Source organism: Periplaneta americana, chromosome 4 (assembly GCF_040183065.1).
Source record: "Periplaneta americana isolate PAMFEO1 chromosome 4, P.americana_PAMFEO1_priV1, whole genome shotgun sequence".
In the NCBI taxonomy this organism is placed as follows: Eukaryota; Metazoa; Arthropoda; class Insecta; order Blattodea; family Blattidae; genus Periplaneta; species Periplaneta americana.
Window position 1 is genome coordinate 118,942,987 of NC_091120.1, and position 22,906 is coordinate 118,965,892.

Genomic DNA, 22,906 nt, shown 5'->3' on the forward strand with positions numbered 1-22,906 from the left:
TTTTAGTTGGTTATTTAACGTCGCTTTATCAACTACGAGGTTATTTAGTGTCGATGAGATTAGTGATAGCGAGATGAGGCCGAGGATTCGCCATAGATTACCTGGCATTCACCTGACGGTTGGGGAAAAACCTCGGAAAAAACCGAACCAGCCCAAGCGGGGATCGAACCCATGCCTGAGCACAACTTCAAATCGGCAGGCAAGCGCCTTAACCAACTGAGCCATGCCGGTGGCTCGAAAATACCGTACAGATTAAAAGTAAGAAATTACTGATTATGAAAGCACAGCGAATAATTAGTGACACAATTAATATGACAATTAGAGAAAATGACTTGATCGTCAATTCTCAGCATGGAAAATAGATAATTAATAGGCCTAATAATAGTTTTGTCATAACATTTGCTAGTAATCTAATATGTACTCCCTGTGATTCTTGATTTTTGACTCGTAAATATATAAATGCTTTATGTTAAAGCAAATTAATTTGAATTGTATGGAATCAAAGCTATAAAAATAGTGATTGATTTATCACCTACAGGTACAATAAAAAAATATGAATAAATTGCAGCAGCAATAATTCACAGGGGAGGAAAAAATGTCATTACAGACAGGTTTCTGTTTACCTGTTTACTACAAATTCTATTATAGACAAGTTTTACTACAAATAAATCCGAGTCTCTGAGAATACACATCTCCTAGTTGTCAGTGTATTCTACCAAGAACAATAACCACATCTACTGGTATTAAGTTTGGCTTTCAAGCTTGATTTTAATTAATTGTTCCTTCACAGGCACTCACCTTACTGGTATTAGAAAGATTAAGCTTGGAAATCTTTAGAGTCTGAACTAAAGTGTCTGCAGAAGTTTCATGGAACTACTGTAATCTTCCCAATCCAAATAAAATAATGGAACTACTGTAATCTTCCCAATCCAAATAAAATAATGGAACTACTGTAATCTTCCCAATCCAAATAAAATAAACAATATGCAACATTGTGGTATGACTACAGAATATTATAAAACAAGTTTTAAACATGTAAGCATGAGACCATTTTAATTTATATACGAGGGGTTGGCATAAGTCATGGCAACTATTTTTTTTTGTGAGAATGTGGATATGGTTCGAAATTTTGAAATATGCAAATGAAAGGACAGAATATGTGTACTAGTAGTGTAGGATACGGCACAGCATCATGCTGCTTGTGTTTATTATGGTAGTTGGAATAATATTATAGCATATTTACACACCTTAAAAAAAACCCATCGGGTCACAATCACTCTGCATAGCAGTCAACTCACACTTACGCATTAAGCATAACATCACACTGCCATCTAGTGATGCGATCACATACTCGTACTATGGATGCATGGCACACTGAATTCATATTGCTCTCTGTGTGATAACATAACCATACATCACATTGCCATCTAATGACACCACCACATACTATTCATTTTACATGCAACCACATACTATGGATGCCATAATATAGTTATATATTATGACATCTCATGATACCATAACTTCACTTTGGGGGAGGGGGAGTTCCCATAACTTATGCACCAATCTTAGTAAAACCCTACATGATATTATTGAAAGGTATTTAATAATAAAAACACATGTTATTTATTTTAACTTAAAAATTTATTTAAATCATTTGAAAAAACTGCAAGTACTTATAATGCTGATGAAAAGATACGTTTCCCTTCCAGTTCAATTAACTACTCATATATCAAAACTATAAATGAGCATGACTCTGTTACTGCACTGTGCATAATTATTTTATTTCTTATGTGTGGTGAGCAATCTAATGTAAAATTAGTTTAACATCCTTACATTTAACAAGTACAAAAATCACATTTGTCCATTTCAATAACATTATAATACGCAACTTCTTAACAATTCAAACACTCAATAAACTTACACACAAACACACTGTATACTTTGACAATAAATGCAATTTCCACTATATGTAATTACTATCTAAAAATAATAAAATATATTAAATTAAGTCAGGTAGTGTGTTCATAAACTGTTAATACAATAATTACTTATTATTCCAATATCCTATCTTGGATCCTTCGAAAGTATTTCATACACAAATAATGAAATGAAATATAAATATTGGTCAAATAGAAAGACAGTACAGTTTCAGAAAAGTTTCAGTATGCCATTTAACATTTTTAATTTGCATATTCAAAATCTATATTTTACACTGAAATATATTATTTTCTTTATACTGGTACCTTCAGAAGAAGTGTGTTCATATTTTTTTTCTACTATTTAGATAACAAAAGCATCTACTTTGAGATTCATGGGAATAGACTACAAAGTCTAATCCCAAATGATTCATAATGACAAAACTTAAGTTTCTATAAAATAAATTTTCAAATGTGTCAAATAATTTATTGCATATGCAAAGTATAACAATTAGAAATTAATCGACACAGAACTTTCAAATCGGTACAACAATACAAATTTTGTAAGCACATTTCAACTTTGGTAAAATGCTGTTCAAATATATTAGAATAAAGTGTACACTTCCAACCATTATTTAACAACTATAACTTGACAGTTACAAGACTGATGAAAAGGGCAGTCCAAGATCCAGAAAATAACTTCAAGTTAATACAGTATACAGACTATTTAACAAGCCTATGTTCACTTTAAGAAATCTACTATTGTCAAGATCATCATCACCACCATCACCACCATCGTTGTTCTTAAAAGTGTATTATATTGTTTTTAACTAGAGAATAATATTCATATAAAATGGGTGGCTTTTAAAACAGCATAATTTTGTGTAATTTCGGATGGGATTTAATTTGAACTATGTGAGAACTGTGGGAGTTTTGTAAGTTGTGATGTCACTAACGTCCTTATCCAAGAATTTAATTTTCCCCCCTCTTTCACTTATTGCTTATTTTTGTCTGTAATAATAAAGACGCTGTACACATTGCCTCAGGGTGTGTTTTTAGTGAAAAATTACTGAATATTGAACTCTATCACTGCCACACAAAGAACATGCCAGAGAGAGTATAGTGCACATATGCTTCCTATGAGAGAAATAATGGCCTTAGTGAGGGTGTTGGAAACAACAGGATCTTTGTTGAACAAGACTGGCAAGCATCGCATATCTGATTTGGCAAATGTGGTAGATGATGTCCAGACCTGTCCACAATAGTCTCCTCAGAAATCATCACATCATTTGTCTCAGGAGGTGGGGTATTCCTACTACACATGTCCTAGAGCAACAAACAAGCAAAACTGTGGTCATTCAGGATTACTACTGTTCAAGAGTTGCAGGAGCTGAATAAGGAGAAACTAGTTTGTTAGTGTATGTGGTTCTTGATTTTAATTGTGCGGCTACCTCACATTCTAAACATCATGTGCTTCAGAGACAAGACTTGGTTTCATTTGTCTGGATATATGAATTTCCAAAACACACACATTTTGGTCTCCCATAACTAACACAGTATTTATTAAATGCCCTTGCACCTGCAGTTTCGACAAGCATAATAGTGAGATCATTTTCGGAGATTAACACAGATCAGTACAAAAGCATTTTCAAGGAATATGTTGAGCAACTAAACAAAACTCAATTGACTTAATCCTTGCACTGGGATTTAATGTCCAGTTTGCAGTATAAAAAATCGTAAAAAATAACTATGCAAGATTTTTCAGTCAGAATTGAGAGGCTATGCCGAAAGTAACTTATGTATTTACTGATTAAGATGTCTTATTAAGATATTTTGGTGTGGTGAATCTCACGCAACCACAGCTCATCAAACTAGGCGATTGGGTTAATGTTATTTTCAACAAGATGGCGCAACTTGTCATATGTCAGCTGAGTCTCTTGCCCTAATCTGAAGTTTAATGACAGTAATTTTTAAGAATTTGTGGTCACCTAAATCAACAAACCTATTGTCACTAGATCACTTCTTGTAGAGTTACCTTAAAGATAAAGTTGATCAAAATCGACTATGAAGAAATGACAATTTGAAGACCAATATCATCACAGAAAACAACAGTGACCAGGGTATACAACAGCAAACTACCAGAAACATAGAATGACAAGTAGGGATGTATTTACAGGAAGGAGTCAGGTTATTTTCAGTATCTATTGTGAGCATAAGCAATTCTCCTACATATACTTCAAATTTATAAAATGGTCACAAGTTCGTAGCTACCATCAAATGGAAATCAGACAATTTAAAAAATCACTTACTTTATTAATCACTTTGTAATAGTAATATATGAAAAGTAGCCAATGATCCAAATCATGCAAAACAAATGAACAGTGAATTCTCTATAAAATTGTTTATTCTAAATTATCTACGAATAGATTTTACTTGCAACTTATAAGTTACTGATTGCAGCACTGTTAAAACAGTCTGGTATAGCAATATTGCGTTATGGTTTCTAGTTTTTATAGAAATAATTTTAACGACTAGCTATGTTCTGATTGATTCAGAAGGCTATTGCACAGCATTCTTCATGAGAAGGATTGCCAACTAAATAACAACTGTCAAATGCATAGTTACGATGGCTTGGGATAGAAGAAACAGTACAACCAAATATCTATATAAAAAAGCTGACTCAATAAATACAGGCATTCTTTAATGCTGCAATTTCTTACAACTTACAAAACAATGGTGTAATTGAGGCATTCTCCAAATTAAGGGCCCATAAGTAAAATTCGTGTTTTGAGATATGGATGGTATAATGTTTTGTTTCAACTTTATTTAAAGAAGACCAAACCTCAAGACAACTAATATAGTTATATAAACTAAGTGCATCTTTAAGTAGCACATAATGTGCAAATACTATTTTGTTGATAGATCATAAAGAAAATTAAATACTGTCAACTGTTATGGGCCCCTTTTCCGGAGAACAAGTTGGTTGATAGAAAAATGTATATTACTTGAACATGGAAATAGAAAAGCCATGCAATTAATGTCCTGTTATTCTTAAAAGCATGTATAATAACTTTATATTTCCAAACAACTGCACAATTGTAAAGGAAATAATATCAATCTCACAATATAAATAGAGTGAAATTATTTAAAAAAATTAAGAAGAGAGAACAGAAAGACATTTTCGTAGGAGTTTCTTCCCATCAGTGTGATGCTGTAATTTTGTATCCATATCACATCCACAGTCATTCTCTGACTTTTCATCATAGTTATTTTCCTCACAGAACTTCCTGCTACCCTCGAGAGGATTCCCTCTATCCATACATAACTTTCATTGTCCATGTATTTGAAAAGATCCCTACATCTCTTCACAGGCAGTACAAAAATCACAATGTCCATTTTTAGATTTTCGAAAACGGAAGTTGAAGTCTTGCTTGAAATATGTGAAGTAAATTTTATATTTCATTTTTAGTTCACATCCTGTTCTCTCTTTGAAATAATCACGAAACAGATAATCTACATAGCATTTTCATGTTTAGACTGATTATTAAAATATGTACTCAAAGTTTTAATTTAAATTGTATTTAAATAATTAAAATGCGGTCATTTTGGTCCAGAGAGCAATCATTTGGTGCAATGACAATTCCTTTGACATGTTTCTTAATTGTTATTACATGCAACCATAGTTTAATGAAGATTGACATATCATTTAGTTTTAATGTGTATACTTTATATTACTTGCTATATGTTTCAGAAACTGTAATAACATTGTAGAATTATGTCCATCTAGAGAAACTACACTTTCCAATGGTGAAATAATAATTAAACAATTAATCAGCTTCCAATATTACTTCATACAAACACAGAAACATTCTCTTAGGCTATGTTTAATAGCTTTCGATTGTTGTTGTCCAAGGCCCCTTATAGATGAAGTCATTTCAGTACAGCGCCTTAGATGGCATTGTTATTGTAATTTTAAAACTCATTTATCTCATTAAATATTAGTCCTATCAAAATTTTGTATAGAATAAAACTTATCGGAAATTATTTTTAAAGAAACATTTGTTACGTAATATTTTTCATGAAAATCAATAATAAGCGAGATATTTCGATTTATTTAATTCAGGCCCCCTTATAACCCCCCCTTTAAATAACGTATTTTGAATGCCATATAGCCTAAAATCTACAACGAACTTAATTTATATTCCAATTTTCATATAAATCGGTTCAGCCATTATCGCGTGAAGGTAAAAAACATCCAGACATACATACATACATACAAACAAAAATTTCAAAAAAGCGATTTTCGGTTTCAGGATGGTTAATTATACATGTTAACACCAATTATTTTTGGAAAATCGAAAATTACCAGAAAAAGTTTGGCTACAGATTTATTATTAGTATAGATTATTTAAAAGTTCCTTTTGTATTATTCTTATTCTTTTCGCAGAAGTTTGAAATAAATTTTTAACTATTCTGCGACACTCTTCAATGTTAACTCCATTTCTTCTAATGGTATATTGTACATCCAAGTATTTCTACGTATTACTTTAAGGTTCTCTGTCATTTTTCGGTTCATCTTTTTTTATTTATCAACATGCAGCCTAAACTATAGTCCTGTAGAGATTTATCCTTTGCATTATAAAATGTACTGAAATACACATTCTGTTTACCACTTACACATTTTATAAAACATAACTTCTTGCAACAGGAACTAATGGCCACAAAATAGTTTTCTTCGGCCACATCTCCTTTCACTAACACACAACTTTTACCTTGTCCCCCTTGATTTGTGTTTCTTCACATTTCAGGTTAACTTTACCATATTCTCTCCTTTTATTTATATTATTTTAACACTGTATTTCCTCCATTATTTAACTTGATACCTAGGTTTGTCGCTCCACAACTGCTAGTGACTGACAGACACAAATGGCATGGACTGACTGAACAGAATTCCACAGCAAACATCGTAATACAACTGACTACTGTGTCCTTAATACACAAGATAAAATCACCAAACTTCAGACATTGTTAGTTAACAAACAAATGCAGCTAATGAACTATTCTCTGATAAGAGGGCCCATACACCTATGAGCCTGTTTTCTGGATAGAGTAATTTCATTTTACAAGTGTGCGTGAGGCTACTAAACACAACCTAAGAGATAAAACCAGGAAAGGTACCAAAATGAAATTTGACAAAGCAATGGACATGTTGACACTAATATACAGATACGAAACTTGGACGCTCAATAGAACACACACAAAAAAGCAATGAAATGAAGTTTCTATGATATGTAACTGGATATAATAGATGAAATCAATAATCTCACAATCTGGTTTCATTACAAATGTTTAACTTAAATGATATAGCAATAAAAATGAAAAGTAATTGGAAAGTCTTAAGAATGGATCAATGAAAGATAACGAGACAAGCTATGACTTACAGATCCATTGGTAGAAGAGATGTTGGTCGATCAAGGGGAAGATGATTTAATTCCTGAGTGAGCAGAAGAGACCTAGAAGGTCAAACTCATATAGATGATGATAAATAGAAAGTGTTTTTAAGATTGTAGTGGGCACAATTGATGTGACACGCTTCATGCAATGTAGCATTTTTTTGTTAGTTACTGCATAGACTATATAATGAGAATAAACTTACAATTTCACATTGGACTCTTCATTGAATGCCATCAAAATTACATTGATCAATTCCAAATAAAAATCAAGCTGTTTTATACAATAAGGTATATTTTTGAAACGATCTTCTACTCATATGAAGATGTCAGTCAAGTTGTTGCAATTAAAATATTGTTCTGTGTGTACTAAAGCCTTGCTATGAATACATTGCACCTTAATATTGTCTAAGCACACAGCAATCTAATCGAACAGAGAAGGTTCAAAATAATTTAATCACTTAACAATAGTCACTGGATAAAATATATAATATGCTTTCCTGCTATATAATTATTATATGACGTACAATGCCACTGCTTATCATGAAGCAGCATGCACCTATTGCAGCAATAGTGAGAGGGAGTGGATTTATTCTACAGTGTTTCATATGTGTCTCCGCAAAGTTTGGCACAGTCTCAGGTTCGCAATCTCCTTAGCCCAAAGATGGTAATGGAGAACAAAGAGTTCATCCTTTGAAAGTAAAAGAAAACTATCCATGTGGAAGAATATTGCATTGAGACCATGATTTCCCAATGATCGATGTGATAAAATGATAATATGAGGACCAAAGAGCCAGAAAAAAATAGAATTATTTATATGTATCTATTTCTGAAGGGGAGGGGAAAACACACACAAACGGAAAGGCTTGAAAATCACAACGAGAATGATGCAATGAAGTTCCATTGTACATGAACGTCTTGTGGAGCATCGTAAAATAACCCAATAAAATAAAAAAAAAAAGTCTTGTGGAAAGAGGCTCTTTTCAAAAAAGAGTTAGAGATTGTGCTGGACCAATGAACATCAGAACATGTGATTTAGAAGAACTAGTCATTACTCATAATGAGAACAACAGGGGCACCAGATGCACAGCAGAAACTGAGAATGTGAGTCTTATAACAGTGGAAAATCTTGTGAAGCCAACTCCTTTATCCATACTATCTTCAGAGTGTGCAATGTCTTAGTGAAACTGGCTTTAAACCCAGACAGATGTTCTGCACTTACAACCAAACATTCTCATGGGGACAAATAAAAAATTTAATTTTTTTTTCTTCCACCATGTTAATAATGTCAAAACAAATGCTTATACAAGTTTTGGCGACTCGAGTGCAATAACAAGAGGTGTAAAAAATAAGTTCTCCTGGGGCTGTTTACAGAAAGAAAACACAATATCATGGAAAGATTTATTGGAACAGATACAGCAATTGTTGAACTATTTTTCAACATATTCCCCACCGGAATTGAGAGGTAAAGACAGCTGTCACACACTAGGTTTGATCCCAGGCAGCAGACTTCTACGACACAGGGTTACAAAAGTTGATCCCATGGTATGACAAATGTGTCAATTCCAGTGGAGAATATGTTGAAAAATAGCTCAACAATTGCTGTATCTGTTTCAATAAATCTTACCATGAAATTGTGTCTTCTTCCTGTGAACAGCCCCAGGGAAACTTATTTTTTTTTTAAGACCTTCGTAATTGCACTCGAGTGGCCAAAATTTGTATAAGCACTTGTTTTGACATTATTAACATGCTGAAAGAAAAAAATACTTTATCTGCCCCCATTAGAATGTCTGCTTGTTAGTTGTTACAGTTCAGGACTAATGCTTTCTGTTTTTCATGAGCTATTCACTGATGAAGTGAAGTTTACCAGGAATGGAGTGCAGAACTTTAACAATACTTGTGTATGGACTGACGAAAATCCACTTGCAGTTTGGAAATAAGACATCAAGAGTTGTTCAGAATAGAGGCTGGGATAATTGGTGACAAATTAAAAAATATTTTTTTCTTTTTTAACTGGAACATTGAAATGAGCATCATACTGTGAATTTCTAATGAACATTTATTGAAACTCTGACACCACACATAGGACTAATGACTGATTTGCATTTAGTTATTTCATGGACAAATGAAAGTGAGAAATGGAATACTTACTTACTTACAAATGGCTTTTAAGGAACCCGGAGGTTCATTGCCGCCCTCACATAAGCCCGCCATCGGACCCTATCCTGTGCAAGATTAATCCAATCTCTATCATCATATCCCACCTCCCTCAAATCCATTTTAATATTATCCTCCAATCTACGTCTTGGCCTCCCCAAAGGAATGGAGTAACTTTACAAATATACATGTGGCACATATTAAATATTAATTCTTCTATAAGGTATACATTTTCGATGCATATATTTTGTTTGTGCCATGTTAATTTTCGTGTGTTTTTATGTACGTTAACAATGATGCACAATGAGTCCAACACAAAAAATTATCTTCATACACAAATCCACACTATATTCACATTGGTTTGAAATGATTTATTAAAGAATATATTCAAGACTAATTTAGAAAAATGCTAAATGAATTACACTAAACAAAACGGATTCTCTATAGACCAAATTATAGTATTTTAATTATTCAGATAACAGTAATTAAGAAATATGTTAAAGGAATTATCACTGCACCAAAATCTATGCTCCCTGGACTAAAATCCTTGCACCAGAAATGAATACTCCTTGGACCAAATAATAGTATTTTAATTAGTATTTAATTACTTCATAGTTTCATCAGATATTTTATGAGGTTGTTATGACTGAGATACATATAGTTGTTTTTATTTATAACAGTAGTCCATGGCTGACCGAGTATGTAAGGACTCATGCTCAGAGAGGGTGGAGGTCGGAGTTTAGGATGGTCCACAAACCACAAGTCGTACTAAAGATGCTGTTTTGCTAATTCTTCAGCATGCAGTGTTGTGTACTATACGGAGCTGTTATGGTACTTATTAAGTATATAACTTTCGTAGTGATCACATCGTGTCTCTAGAGTGGTGTATTGGTTTATTCAATGATTTCAGTACCTTTTTTTCTCTCATGTGTTTTGAAGTTTCACCAAACATTTAAATATTTTGTTGGAAGAACAACTCTTAAGTCAGCTATTTCCTAATAAATGCATAGGTCATGGGGGGACCAAGGCCTGCTCTTTCCCCTGACCTCAATTCATTGAACTTTTACTTATGGGGACATTTAAAAACAATTGTGTATTCAAGATCTATTGTGAACATGTTGCCAACATGTTGAAGAAGGATATCAGCTGATACAATAGACACCTGGAATATGGGAGTAAGTCCCTGTTTGCACAGTCTTGTTTTCTCACCTATTTTCAGGTGCCTGATTGTCTGAGCATGCACATGTCATATTTTTCTTCAAGTAAGGCATCAGGAAAGAATCGAGCACTGCTCTCAATTTCTTTCCTGTCAGGAATGTGTTGATTGGCTGTTCCTCAAACAACTAACGCGTGCATATGTCTCTGTAGTCGTTAGCATGTCACACTGCAGATCTCTACAGTCTGCTTGTATCTCACTATGGCTGAAGAGCAAGCAGCTAGTGGCATTGTTAGTTGCAGAAGTTGGCTCAAAAAGGAAGCAAACTTGTTGGATAAAATCATGGAAAAAAAAGGAGGGAAGAAGCAAGCAGTTTTCAATTTTTAAATAACGAATTATTTTTTAGGGGATGTCTTCACATATTGGAACCAGAGCTGGCCCAGGGTGTCGGCTTGGGGAAGGGGGAGTGCCAAAATAATAAAAATTCATATTCGTATTATGTATTTAATGAAACATTGGCATATTTATAGCAAAAATTACTTCCAGTGGTTGCAACCCTTGTTATTTCACACTAGTAAAATAAATACATAGTTAATCTATATGTTTCTCAGTCAATGTTCCGCTGCGGCAATGACTCTAACTGCTACCAAGAAAGAGGTTGTAGTCTACTCACTTTTATTCAGTGTCGTTTTAACACACTGGGAAACCCAGCGGCTACCAGGGACCTTGGGTTATAATGGAGTCTCAAAATAATGACAATAGTAATAATAGTAGTAGTAGTAAAAACGAAGGAAGAGACTAGTGAAGTGCTTTGTATGGGGCAGAAACTTTAACATTATGACGAAGTGATGAGAAGTGACTAGAAGCATTTGAAATATGGATGTGGAGAACAATGGAGTATATGAAATGGAAAAACAGAATAAGAAATGAAACTGTATTGTAAAGAGTGGGTGAAGAAAGAATGATGCTGAAATTGATCAGGAACTGAAAAAGAAATTGGTTGGGTCACTGGCTAAGAAGAAACTGCCTCCTGAAGAATATACTGAAAGGAACAATGAACAGGAGAAGAGTTCGGGGCAGAAAATAGGAAAGTCTGGAGAATACTGGGTTTACAGTGAAAGACCTACCTTTGGGTAGAAAACTATGAATGAATGAATAATAAATATAGAGTGAAATTAAGTTTTGATTTTTCGAATAAACCTTTATTCATTGAACAGTAATGGTATTGTTTTTTGCTGCCTCTCCGTCCTCCTACTTTGCACCTCTGTCGCTATCTTAGTTCATCTGTGCGCACCTTCTGTTTGAGTAATCTTACTCTATATTTTTCGCTTTCTTCTCTTCTGCTTGTCAGATAACATAGATGAAGTGGGAAGCAAACAACAAATTGCAGCCCTTCTTTTATTCCCGATATTTACACAAAAACACTCAAAACCGAACTGACGAAAATAACTAATGAACCTGATGGAAAAACAAAGTTGTGCCCACACATGTCCAGTTCAGTTTTTCTCTCACAAGGAGACTACCCCACTTTGATGTCAAGATTTGGGTCACTAAAATTTTGAGTGAAAGTATGGCCAAATCCATAATACACGTGTCTCAACTTGTTTTCATATAGGCTGGGTTCAAGAGGAAAAAGAATTGAAAACTTATGAGTCAAATGACTGTAGTGTAACTGTTTATTGCAGCAGCAAGAAATCATGTGGCAGCATGGCTCAGGCAGTAGTGCGTTGGACACGAGTATAGGCAGTGCATGAAGTTCAGGTTCGAATTTCTTTTGTAAACATAGAGCACCAGATACAAAGTATCAATACACTATGTTTACAATTAATCACTGATATGTAGTAATGTGAATCATCTGAAGGAATACTTTGTGTCAATGCAATGTAATACAATGCAATATAAGATGGAAATTTATTCTTTAAACCATTAATTTTCGCATGCACTGCAAAATGATAAGCTACGAATGTGTATTAAAATAAAAAGATAAAAAAAAAAGACAAAAAGAGATTCGAACCCGAACTTCTTGCATATCTACACTCGAATCCAATGCGCTATCGCCTGAACCACATTGCCACATCATTTCTTGTTGCAGCAATGCTACAGTCGTTTGACTCGTAATTTTCCAATTTTTTTTTCTCTTGAACCCAGGCCTATATGGAAAAAAGCTGAGACATGTGTCTTATGATTTCAGCCATACTTTCATCCAAAATTTTCCCGACATCAAAGTGGGGCAGTTTCTTGTCAGTGCAGCTAAAGTGAGCATGCATGGGGACCTTTATGTAGGACTCCGCTCTGTTTTTCCTTTGTTTCTTCTGTCTGTATATAGGTCAAGTGTTATGAACTTATGAATAATTTACAACGAAGATATATTCAAAGAGTAAATTAGGTGTAAGATAAACATCCTTTTCCTAGTCTTGTGAACCAGGTGCTGCCCGAAGTATTTAGACAAAATTTATGCTACAGGAGAGCGGTAATTTTTTGTGTCTAAAATTATTGCTGTTGATCGATCAAAATATTTAATCGATTAACTATTTGAATTTAATCGATTAATCGAGTTTTGGTCGAGCTGAAAAAATGTTTTAATATACTGTAATATACAATTATTATTGTTAAATTTAACTTCAGTTCGGTGATAAGCATAAGTATTAAATGTTGTATATCTGTATATATTGTAGCATTATATTACAAAATAACTATTTAAATTACTTACTAACATATTTATTATGAGGCTTACAATTTATTGTGTCAATTTCTCCGCGAATTTTTGAGACAAACATAAATAACAAAAAGTATGAAGACTCACCTAATTAATACTGCTTCATCCATGATTTTAAACATGTGAGTGCATTCACATACTCCGAATTAAGTACTGCTCTACGTTTAGTTACAATGTTTCCAGCATCATTAAACACGAAAAAACTTTTTTTCTGTCAAGCACTTCTCCATGATTGTTCAATTTAAATCCACATGTTTCACCGAGTTTATCTCTCAAATTCTCATATGACATAATGGAGTTTACACTTTTCACAAACCACAGAAAACTGATTTTTTTATCAAACTAAACACATAACCTTCATATACAAACTCAGTACAGAAACTGCAACTGCAGTACAGCGGTCGAAACAGAAGACTGGCCCCTATTGTAATCAAATTACCAGATTTTAGAAAGACAAGAAGATAGTTACGCTCTCACTTGCACACAGTGTACACATGGCTATTTTATAAGGGATGAGGGGGACGAATCCCAGAAAAGTATATATTTCATATGCTAGGAAGATGAGCTGATAACAAGGTGGAAGTTTTCTTGGAAAACCATAAAACTCAATAAGGGTTTCGCATTGTGTTTCAACTTTCAATAGAGGTAGACTAGGTCACTGTCCTCACATTTCCATCTCTTTCTCAAGTGTTTGTGCAAAGATTTTTCCTAGCTACCTGGTTTACAGTTAGAAAATAACAGTACTATTTGCTTTTAAGTAAGCAATTTCTGAGAGAGAAATATTGTCGGAATTTTTGGTATGAGTTTGTAATAACAAAATAATAATTAATATCAACTACAACCGATTAATTTTAATCGACCCAATTATTAGATTACAACACTATCTAAAATATATGTTATAATAACTTTGAAGTGTTAATCTGCCAACATGAATATTTTTAAGAATAATGAAATTCCAATGTGCAAGTCCCCAATGCGATTTTATACTTATTTATTACCTGATGATAATAACTGTGAACAAAGTAAACAAAGTGAGCCATTTAATGACAATGATGATACGAAAACACATATTGGTAAACACGAATATACCAAGAACTTTCCTACAACACAAAACACTGAAAACACATTAACACACCTGTTTCATTAGCAGATTATTTGAATGACATAGGTCTATGACTCAATCTCTCAACCACAAATTCGAGACCAGATCATCACACACGGACTACATGGACTGACTCATGACGTCCATTCAATACTTCTAAAAATCTTGAAAATTAATAAAAAAAATCACAGATGCAGATTCCCTCTGTATCATTGCACAAGGAAACTAGCCAATAATGAAACATGCTATCGTCAATGGCTTCAATATTCTGAAACAAAAAATTGGATTTATTGCTTTTGCTGCAAACTGCAAATTCTTGATCACAACTTTGCAAAAAATTACTTAGAACACCACGAAACTGCAAATGAACATTTTGTATGCTATGGCAAATGGCGTGATGCAGAAAAGTATATTCCTAATCATAAAGGTATTTATGGTTATAGGTATCCGACAAGGAAAACTCAGCAGGGAGAAACCAGCGGGTGTGACTGTCTCGCGCAGATGACATATGCTCCCTTTCCCAGCATGCTTCCTGTCTCCAATCACAGCACTGATACTATGCGCATGCACACATACAGTACATACATTTATACCTTCTTGTGCTGACCTGAACACGTGTTATTGCTACAGAGTCAGGGAGTTACATAGTGTTTTATATTAAATATTAATTTAATTTAATTTAAACATGGCTTCATCATCAAAAGCAAAATGTAGTTCTGGTAGACCACTAAGAGGACAGGCAAGAGAAATAGTGTACAATGTTGCTACATTCCTGAAGACACAGAAACAGTTGTATAAATTAAAATATAAAGTTGTGGACTCAGTAAGTGCAGCAACTGGTGTGTCAACGTGGTTAGTGAGGAAAGTTATGAAGGAAGGCACCGAATCTATTGCAAAGGGTAAATTGATGTTCTCTACACCAACAGGAAAGAAAATGGATCGCAAAAAAATTGAAGTAGATAATTTTACAAAGGGAGTAATTTGTCGCAAGATCCATGAATTTTATGCAGTCAGAAAACAAATTCCAACTGTAAAGAAACTATGCGAGACACTAAACGAAGATGGTATCTTGGATTGCAGTTATGAGTACATGAGAAAGACAATGTGTTTTTTGGATTTAAATGGGAAAATGTCGGTCACATCATAACATGTTAATTGAAAATCCAAATATTGCTGATTGGCGTGCACGATATTTGATTAAACATTTCCTTTCTTTCTGTCCAGTATTTGATTCAACAGGAGAAGGATTAGCTACTTCACTTCTAGAAGAGATCGAAAACTGTGGACTTAATATGAACTGTAGAGGGCAAGGTTATGATAATTGTGCCAACATGGCTGGAAAGAAGAAAGGACATTCTTCAATCCTTGTGGATGTCATTCACTTAATTTAGTTATTGGTGATGCCATTTCGTCTTCAGTGAAGAACATATCTTTGGTTGGTGTATTGCAACATTTTGTAGTTCAACAAAAAGGTGGAAAATTCTTAAGGATAGTGACATACACCTAACTCTTAAATACGTTTCTAAAACAAAGTGAGAATGTGGTGGTGTCTAATGCCTACCCACTTCACTTGCGTGATTCGGGTTCCGCATACTGCGGATAGATGGCATGACTGTGTCCCATTTTCAAGTAGCACACCACTTCGGCGGGCCACACAAAGTGAGAATGTAGGATAGACAGTTTAAAATTAGTTCACTAACAGCTGGCGATTCACTACTTTCTATTCAAGAATAATTGAACGACCCAAAACAACATCTGAAGCAAAATCTTTAGAATCACATATCACACTTTTGAGTTTACAGTTTCTTTCAAGAATAATTGAACGACCCAAAACAACATCTGAAGCAAAATCTTTAGAATCACATATCACACTTTTGAGTTTATAGTTTCTTTGGTGATATGGTATGATGTATTGTTCCAAATTAATCTTGTGAGTAAAAGTATGCAAATATGGGAAACTTTGGAAAACAGATGTAGGAAAACTAGAATAACATCATTGTATAGAGCACATCTAGGTCAGAAAGCATGGGTAGACATAACGGCTCGGTTAGAAAAGCCAACGTACTATGGTAGGAACAATCACAATTATAAAATCAAATGTAGGAAACAGAAAACAGATGTAGGTAAATTCTCATTTTTAAATAGAACTATAAATGATTGGAATGACCTACCTGCAGCAATCTTTGAGGGCTGTCCTTCCTTAAGGAGATTCCAGAATAACTTAAAAAGTTGTGTATAAAGTGCAAATTAAAATTAAGGTGACATTTAACATTTAATTTTTTAAGGTGACATGTATTTTATTTGGCCTGACGAATTACTCCCTTGGTTTGAATTGTAAATTATTTAAAAATAGCATGTAAGAGGGCCTTAGACTAGAAATGTTTAGCTTAAATGTAGTTCTGTTTATAAGTATGCATAAGGGTGTAATTATTTGTCTTATCTGAACTGTTGTATCAGTGAAGCGAGGTGAGTCAATGAAGTTATGGTTTTACAGTGCAGTGAATAGTTCCGATCAGTGATAATTTATAGCATCAATGAAATGTGTTCTATAGTGTCAGTGAAATGTGTTATGGAGTGTCAGTGAAATGTGTCCTAAAGTGTCAGTGAAATGCGTCATAGTGCCACTACAGTGAGTGAGATAAGAGTAAAGTGAAAGACTATTGAAACTTATGTAGGGCCTATACATATGTAGGTTGTATTGTAAAATTAGGTTATTTTATGTTTTATTATTAATTGTAATTATTGTGTTAAATTGTATTTGTATTCTTATTATATTGTGTATATAATTGTATAGTGTATTGTAATTTTATTGTGTATTGTTTATATTGTGTATACCACTGCTTGCCCACTTGCAGTGTAAATACATACAAATAATGGACATGAATTTACCTGCTGCTGTCTCTCTAGTGAAGAAGTGTGAAGAATTTCTGAAAGACGTAACTGGTTATGCCACAGCTATTACAATGGCCAAACTTGACATTGATCCTGTGCTTCATAAAGCACCATCCAGAAAAAAGAAGAGGCAATTTTGAATGAAGCAATTCTGAAATCCACTAGACCACAGTATTTTATCCATTAATTGACACAGCATTATTCTGTATGCAACAAAGATTTAAGCAGCTGGATACACTCAGTATACAACATGCAGAACTTGTCGGATCTTCATTCTCTGAAAACAAAATGACTTAACCTTCAAGAAAACCTTCTGGATCAGATTACAAGAGAAAGTGATGTTAATGGCCAGGAGCTCTTAATACCTTTACAGACAGTAGTGAATAATGGTGACTCCCATTAATCTTCGAATTTCCTTTTCAAACACAACATGGTTGACTGCTTTCCCAACATTTGGATATGTCTTAGGATTTTGTTGATTGTACCTAACTCAGTGGCAAGTGGAGAGCATAGCTTCAGTAATGATGGAAGAGTGGAACAGAGAAAAATTCTCTCCGGCACTGGGATTTGAACCTGTGTTTTCAGTTCTATGTGCTGACGCTCTATCCACTAAGCCACACCGGATTCCCATCCTGATGCCAAATCGAATCCTCTCAGTTTTAAGTTCCACCTATTGGGTTCCCTCTATTTGCCTCTCCTCATGTACTGCGTCATAGATGTATGGCAGTGGTACAATGTCCACACATGTGCAGAGGTGCACTCGTTATGAGTGACTAAGTGGCTGGGATCCGACAGAAAATAATCACTTTGTGATTTAAGATGGTGCTTATTCCATCGGATCCCGGCCACTTAGTCACTCATAACAATTGTACTTCTGCACATGTGTGGACATTGTACCACTGTCATACATCTATGACACAGTGCATGAGGGTAGGCCACTAGAAGGAACCCAAGAGGTGGAACTTAAATGCCATCAACCTGGGCCAGGATCAAACCCGCAACCTCGAGCACAGAAGGCCAGCACTATACCAACTATGCTACCAAGGCCGACTGCAACACATTATTTGAAGAGAAGGCTAGTCTGTATTCTTCGCTTACAAGCTAAAACAAAGTGATATTAGTTGAAGTGTAAACCATTTTTTACCATGTAGCATTCTTGGGAGTCTGTGTCTCAAAACAGTGATAGTGATGATGAAAAAGAACATGTGTGTTACCAATTGGATGGATAAACCTATACATACGTTGGCCAGTTCTTTTCCCCCTCCATTGCATACATCGCTGACCAATAACATATTATACTATTCATACTTCAGATGCATACAAACAAATGTTCTTTCTCTAATACACATCATCAAGTGAAATGTACTGCCTGATGTACATACATATAATAGGCCTTGCAATTTAAAGATTTTCAGGTTATATTTATACTTATTCATTACATAAATCAGAGAACTGATGAACTAAATAATTACTTTCCTTGCAACTTATGTAATGTGACGGTTTTGTACTAATTAGTATATAAATTAATCAAATCTCTTCAGCTGCAATATGTACTGTTCCAACAATACAACAATAAAATTACCCAAGAACTATGCTCCCATCAATGAAATTTAACATTAAATCAAGGTAAAAACTATACTGAAATGAAAGATTAGGATTACTTTTATTACATTTCTACATATTATACATGTGTTTACAATTCTCAGAGATGATCAAAGAATATTAGCTATTGGACAGATAAAGTATTACTGGCACTCTTTAAACTGAATTCTAAGAATTAGTATTTCTAATTTCATCAGTCATCACTTTTTATTTCAACTCCATTAATTTCAAAATTATCTTGTTATATTTATAAACGAAAGAAAACTTAAAAAAGCAATGTATTTGATGAGACCATGTAGAGAATAAATGTAGTAAATTACTGGTAAATTGAATATCTTTTTTTCATTAACTTTGTAAGAGTTAACAAGATCTGTTATTATTACAACTCTATCTTATATTTCTTCAGAAAATAGTATTATATGATGCAATTTATGCTATACAGTTGTATTATCTGAATGTGTTAATCAAGATACAATTATATGAAGTGACATTTCTCTGAGAAGGGAGACCTACCTACTAATGGGTTTCTAATAAAACAGGGAATGAAATCAACATATAAACCAAAGCTCATGAAATCACAATTTAGACAAAGTATTACCCACATAATTGTGCAACATGAAACAGGATAATACTTCATCACAATATGTAATTTTTTAATAAATTATATCCAACTATTATATTCTCATTATTAAAACTGTAATGGCCAATATAATGGAAAATAATTATTTTATTTTATTATTATCATCATTATTATTGCAGTTAAATAAATACTGATAATGAAATACGTAGCTCTACCAAAGTGCCAGTGTTTTAGAGGTCATGAAAAATTTCTAATTAAAAAAATCTCTCCTCCCTCCCCCTATTCAATTGGTTTGTGAATCTTACTTAATAAATGTATAAAATCTTGTGTTTCGGGAGTTTTATGTCAACTTTAAAACTAACTACTGAATAAATACTGGACTATTAACAACTTTCAAAAGAATATCTGATCTGAACTTCACAATGACTATGAACCATAAGTAATGTCATTAATTTCAAGGGATTATTCTTCGAGATATTTCAAACAAAAAAGTTTAATACAGTTTTGCTCGTTTTTGCTTCCTTTTCGAGATAAAAATTGTTTTATATGAAACATTTCATAGTGTGTTTTGGGAAAGCCATTGATTTAATTTCTAATATGCTCAGTCAATTTAAGACACCAGAGTATTATGATACTAAATGATTGAAAGAATTTTAGTTTTGGCCATTAAATGTGCAGAAATTTCACCCAAACGAATTTGACGTTTTAAAATTCCTTTCCAGAACGAAAAGTTACATTTGTCTGGATTAAATTTCTGCACATTTAAAGGACGAAACTAAAATTCTTTCAGTCATTTATTATCATAATATAATAATTTCTTAAACTGACTGAGCATATTGAGAATTAAGTCAATGGGTTTCTCAAAACATGAAATATTTCATATAAAAAAATTTTTATTTCCAAAAGGAAGCAAAAACGAGAAAAACTGTATTCAACTTTTTTTTTCTTTGAAATACATATGTCAAAGAATAACCCCCTGAAATTAATGACATTACTTACAATTCATCATGTATAATTAAACTGTATAAAATCGAGAGTTGCACTTCTAAATCCTTATAGAAAATACGATTTATGAAAGAAAAAAAAAAAAAAAAAAAGGCAATAATAAAACAGAGAACACTTCGTGGCTTTTTTTACATAAAATTAAAAGCTCAATGTAGACTTTTAATATTTAAATATGTTTTAAGATACTTTCACTCTAGAAAAAAGCCACTTGATTCATTTTTACAGAATGATTCTTACCTTTTTATCCACAATAAAACATGTATGGAACTGGTTCTTCTTTTGAAGTATAATTATTTGACACAGTCATTTTAATACAAAGGTAAAGCTAATACTTAAATGTAAATCCTATTTAAAGATCAAGAATAATATTAACTGAACTTCGCGCTACATGTATTATAGTAGAGCTCGCTAGAAGTGATGGATGAATAGAAGAGAATAATTCTCTCTCTACAGGGTGATTCACGAGGAGTTACCGCCACTTACGAAGCATATTTCCAAAGACATTTTGACCAAAAATGTGATATAAACATGGGTCCTATTCTCAATATTTTCAGAGTTACAATAATTTGAAGTTGTTTGTAAACTTTTTTTCTTTTCTTTAGTTTTAAGGGTAAAAGAATATTACAGATAGAGAATGAACTATCAGAAGTATCACTTCTTCATTAAGCTAGTATTCTGAAACTGAAATTGTGTTGTGAATTCCATAGTTACTTCGTACAGTTTTTTTAACTACAAAATTACATTTTTCTTATGCACTTAACACAACAATTGTCACAAATAACACCACCCTTGTAAAATCTTTAAGACTGTGCATTAGAATGGAAAACTGAACTATAAAGAATCAAGTTGCTAGAAGTCATGTGATTTGTAACAATTGTTGTGATAAATGCGTAAGAATAATGCAATGTTTAGTTAAAAACTGAAGAAAAAAAATTCTGTACAAAGCAACTAAGGAATTAACAACACATTTTTGACATCAGAATACTAGCAAATTAAAGAAATCACACTTCTGAATAGTTCATTTTCCATTTTCAATATTCTTTTATCCTTAAAACTAAATAAAAAATATATTTTACAAACAAATTCAAATCAGTGTAACTCCGAAAATATTGGGAATAAGACCTATGTTTATATGACTTTTTTTGCTCAGAATGTCTTCGAAAATAAGCTATGTAAGTGGCGGTAATTCCTCGTGAATCACTCTGTATATGTTTATTCCTTCTGTTGTTTTCTTTGACAATCACCAATCAAAGAAATTACTCTTGTTTTCAAAAATTTGCTAAGATGGCACCACCCCTGCAATCCACAACAATAAGCCAAATCTAAACATGACCTACAAGTTGTTGAATCTGTCTGTGCAGAAGGCAGAGAAAAGACAAAATATAGTTGCTGTGTCTCTTCATCCACTTCTGATTAGTCCTATTATAATTGAATCTACAGTTCTGAATGCTATTTTCATGTCAACTTTCATATAACTAACAATCACAGATAATAAAATAATTCAATTATATAAACTGAATACAATTTTGTCATACAGAACTGTATTATTTAATATAGTTGTTACTTCACTGAAGACGGAAATTACAGAAGCAGATTATATATATCAAGAGAAAATGCTGATCCTGTATCTTCAACAACATATACAGAAACAGAATATGCAAACCAGTTATCTGAATAAAAATTCCTGTGAAATGTGCTTAATCTTTCAATCTCTGTTTATGTTTTTCTTTCAACGTCTATGCACATTTTAAAATGTTTAATGCAAAAAAAATATTATAAAATAAATACCATTTTATCAGTGAGGAATGAATTCAGCCACACACGAGCTCACCACCTGCCTTAGTTCTTGTTGTGCATAATCTTCAGGAAGAGGAAGCTGTGTCACTAAATGAGCTAACACACGAGGTGACACTCCTTCTTCTCCTTTTTGTAAAAGCAGCATATTTCGTACTACATGTACTGTACGTTTGGCAATTTCAGATTGACATAATCTGAAAATGAAAAAAGACGAAATACTTATAGGTTCAGAATTTTGAAGCCTCTTGAATATCTACATCTACACGAGGGAGAGGGAGAAGAGGGGGTGTGTATATATATATATATATTTTTTTTCTTTTTCATCGAAAAAACCTGAATTTATGTATACATCAGTACAAAAGCTTCTATGCAGAGTTAATAAATTTAATACTGCTCTCTCTTACTCAAAAGGCAGTTGTTCAAATTATGGTAATTACAACATGCAGTATTATTACATAAACACAAAATATCAGCAATGAACATGATTTTCAATGGGCAACATTGCTGTGTGTATCAAAATGAAGTTACAG

General features: G+C 33.2%; 1 protein-coding gene across 3 annotated transcripts in view; it reads right to left on the reverse strand.

Annotated features, from left to right (window-relative positions):
* Positions 1-1,622: 1,622 nt before the first annotated feature.
* The window catches only part of Nup98-96 (nuclear pore complex protein Nup98-96), a 431,225-nt gene continuing 409,941 nt past the window's right edge, over positions 1,623-22,906 (reverse strand). For all 3 annotated transcript variants that reach the window (XM_069823886.1, XM_069823885.1, XM_069823884.1), the window contains one exon: positions 1,623-22,570. In XM_069823886.1, the coding sequence (XP_069679987.1) occupies positions 22,375-22,570 (196 nt within the window). In that variant the 3' untranslated portion in view covers positions 1,623-22,374. The remainder of the gene's footprint in view (positions 22,571-22,906) is intronic.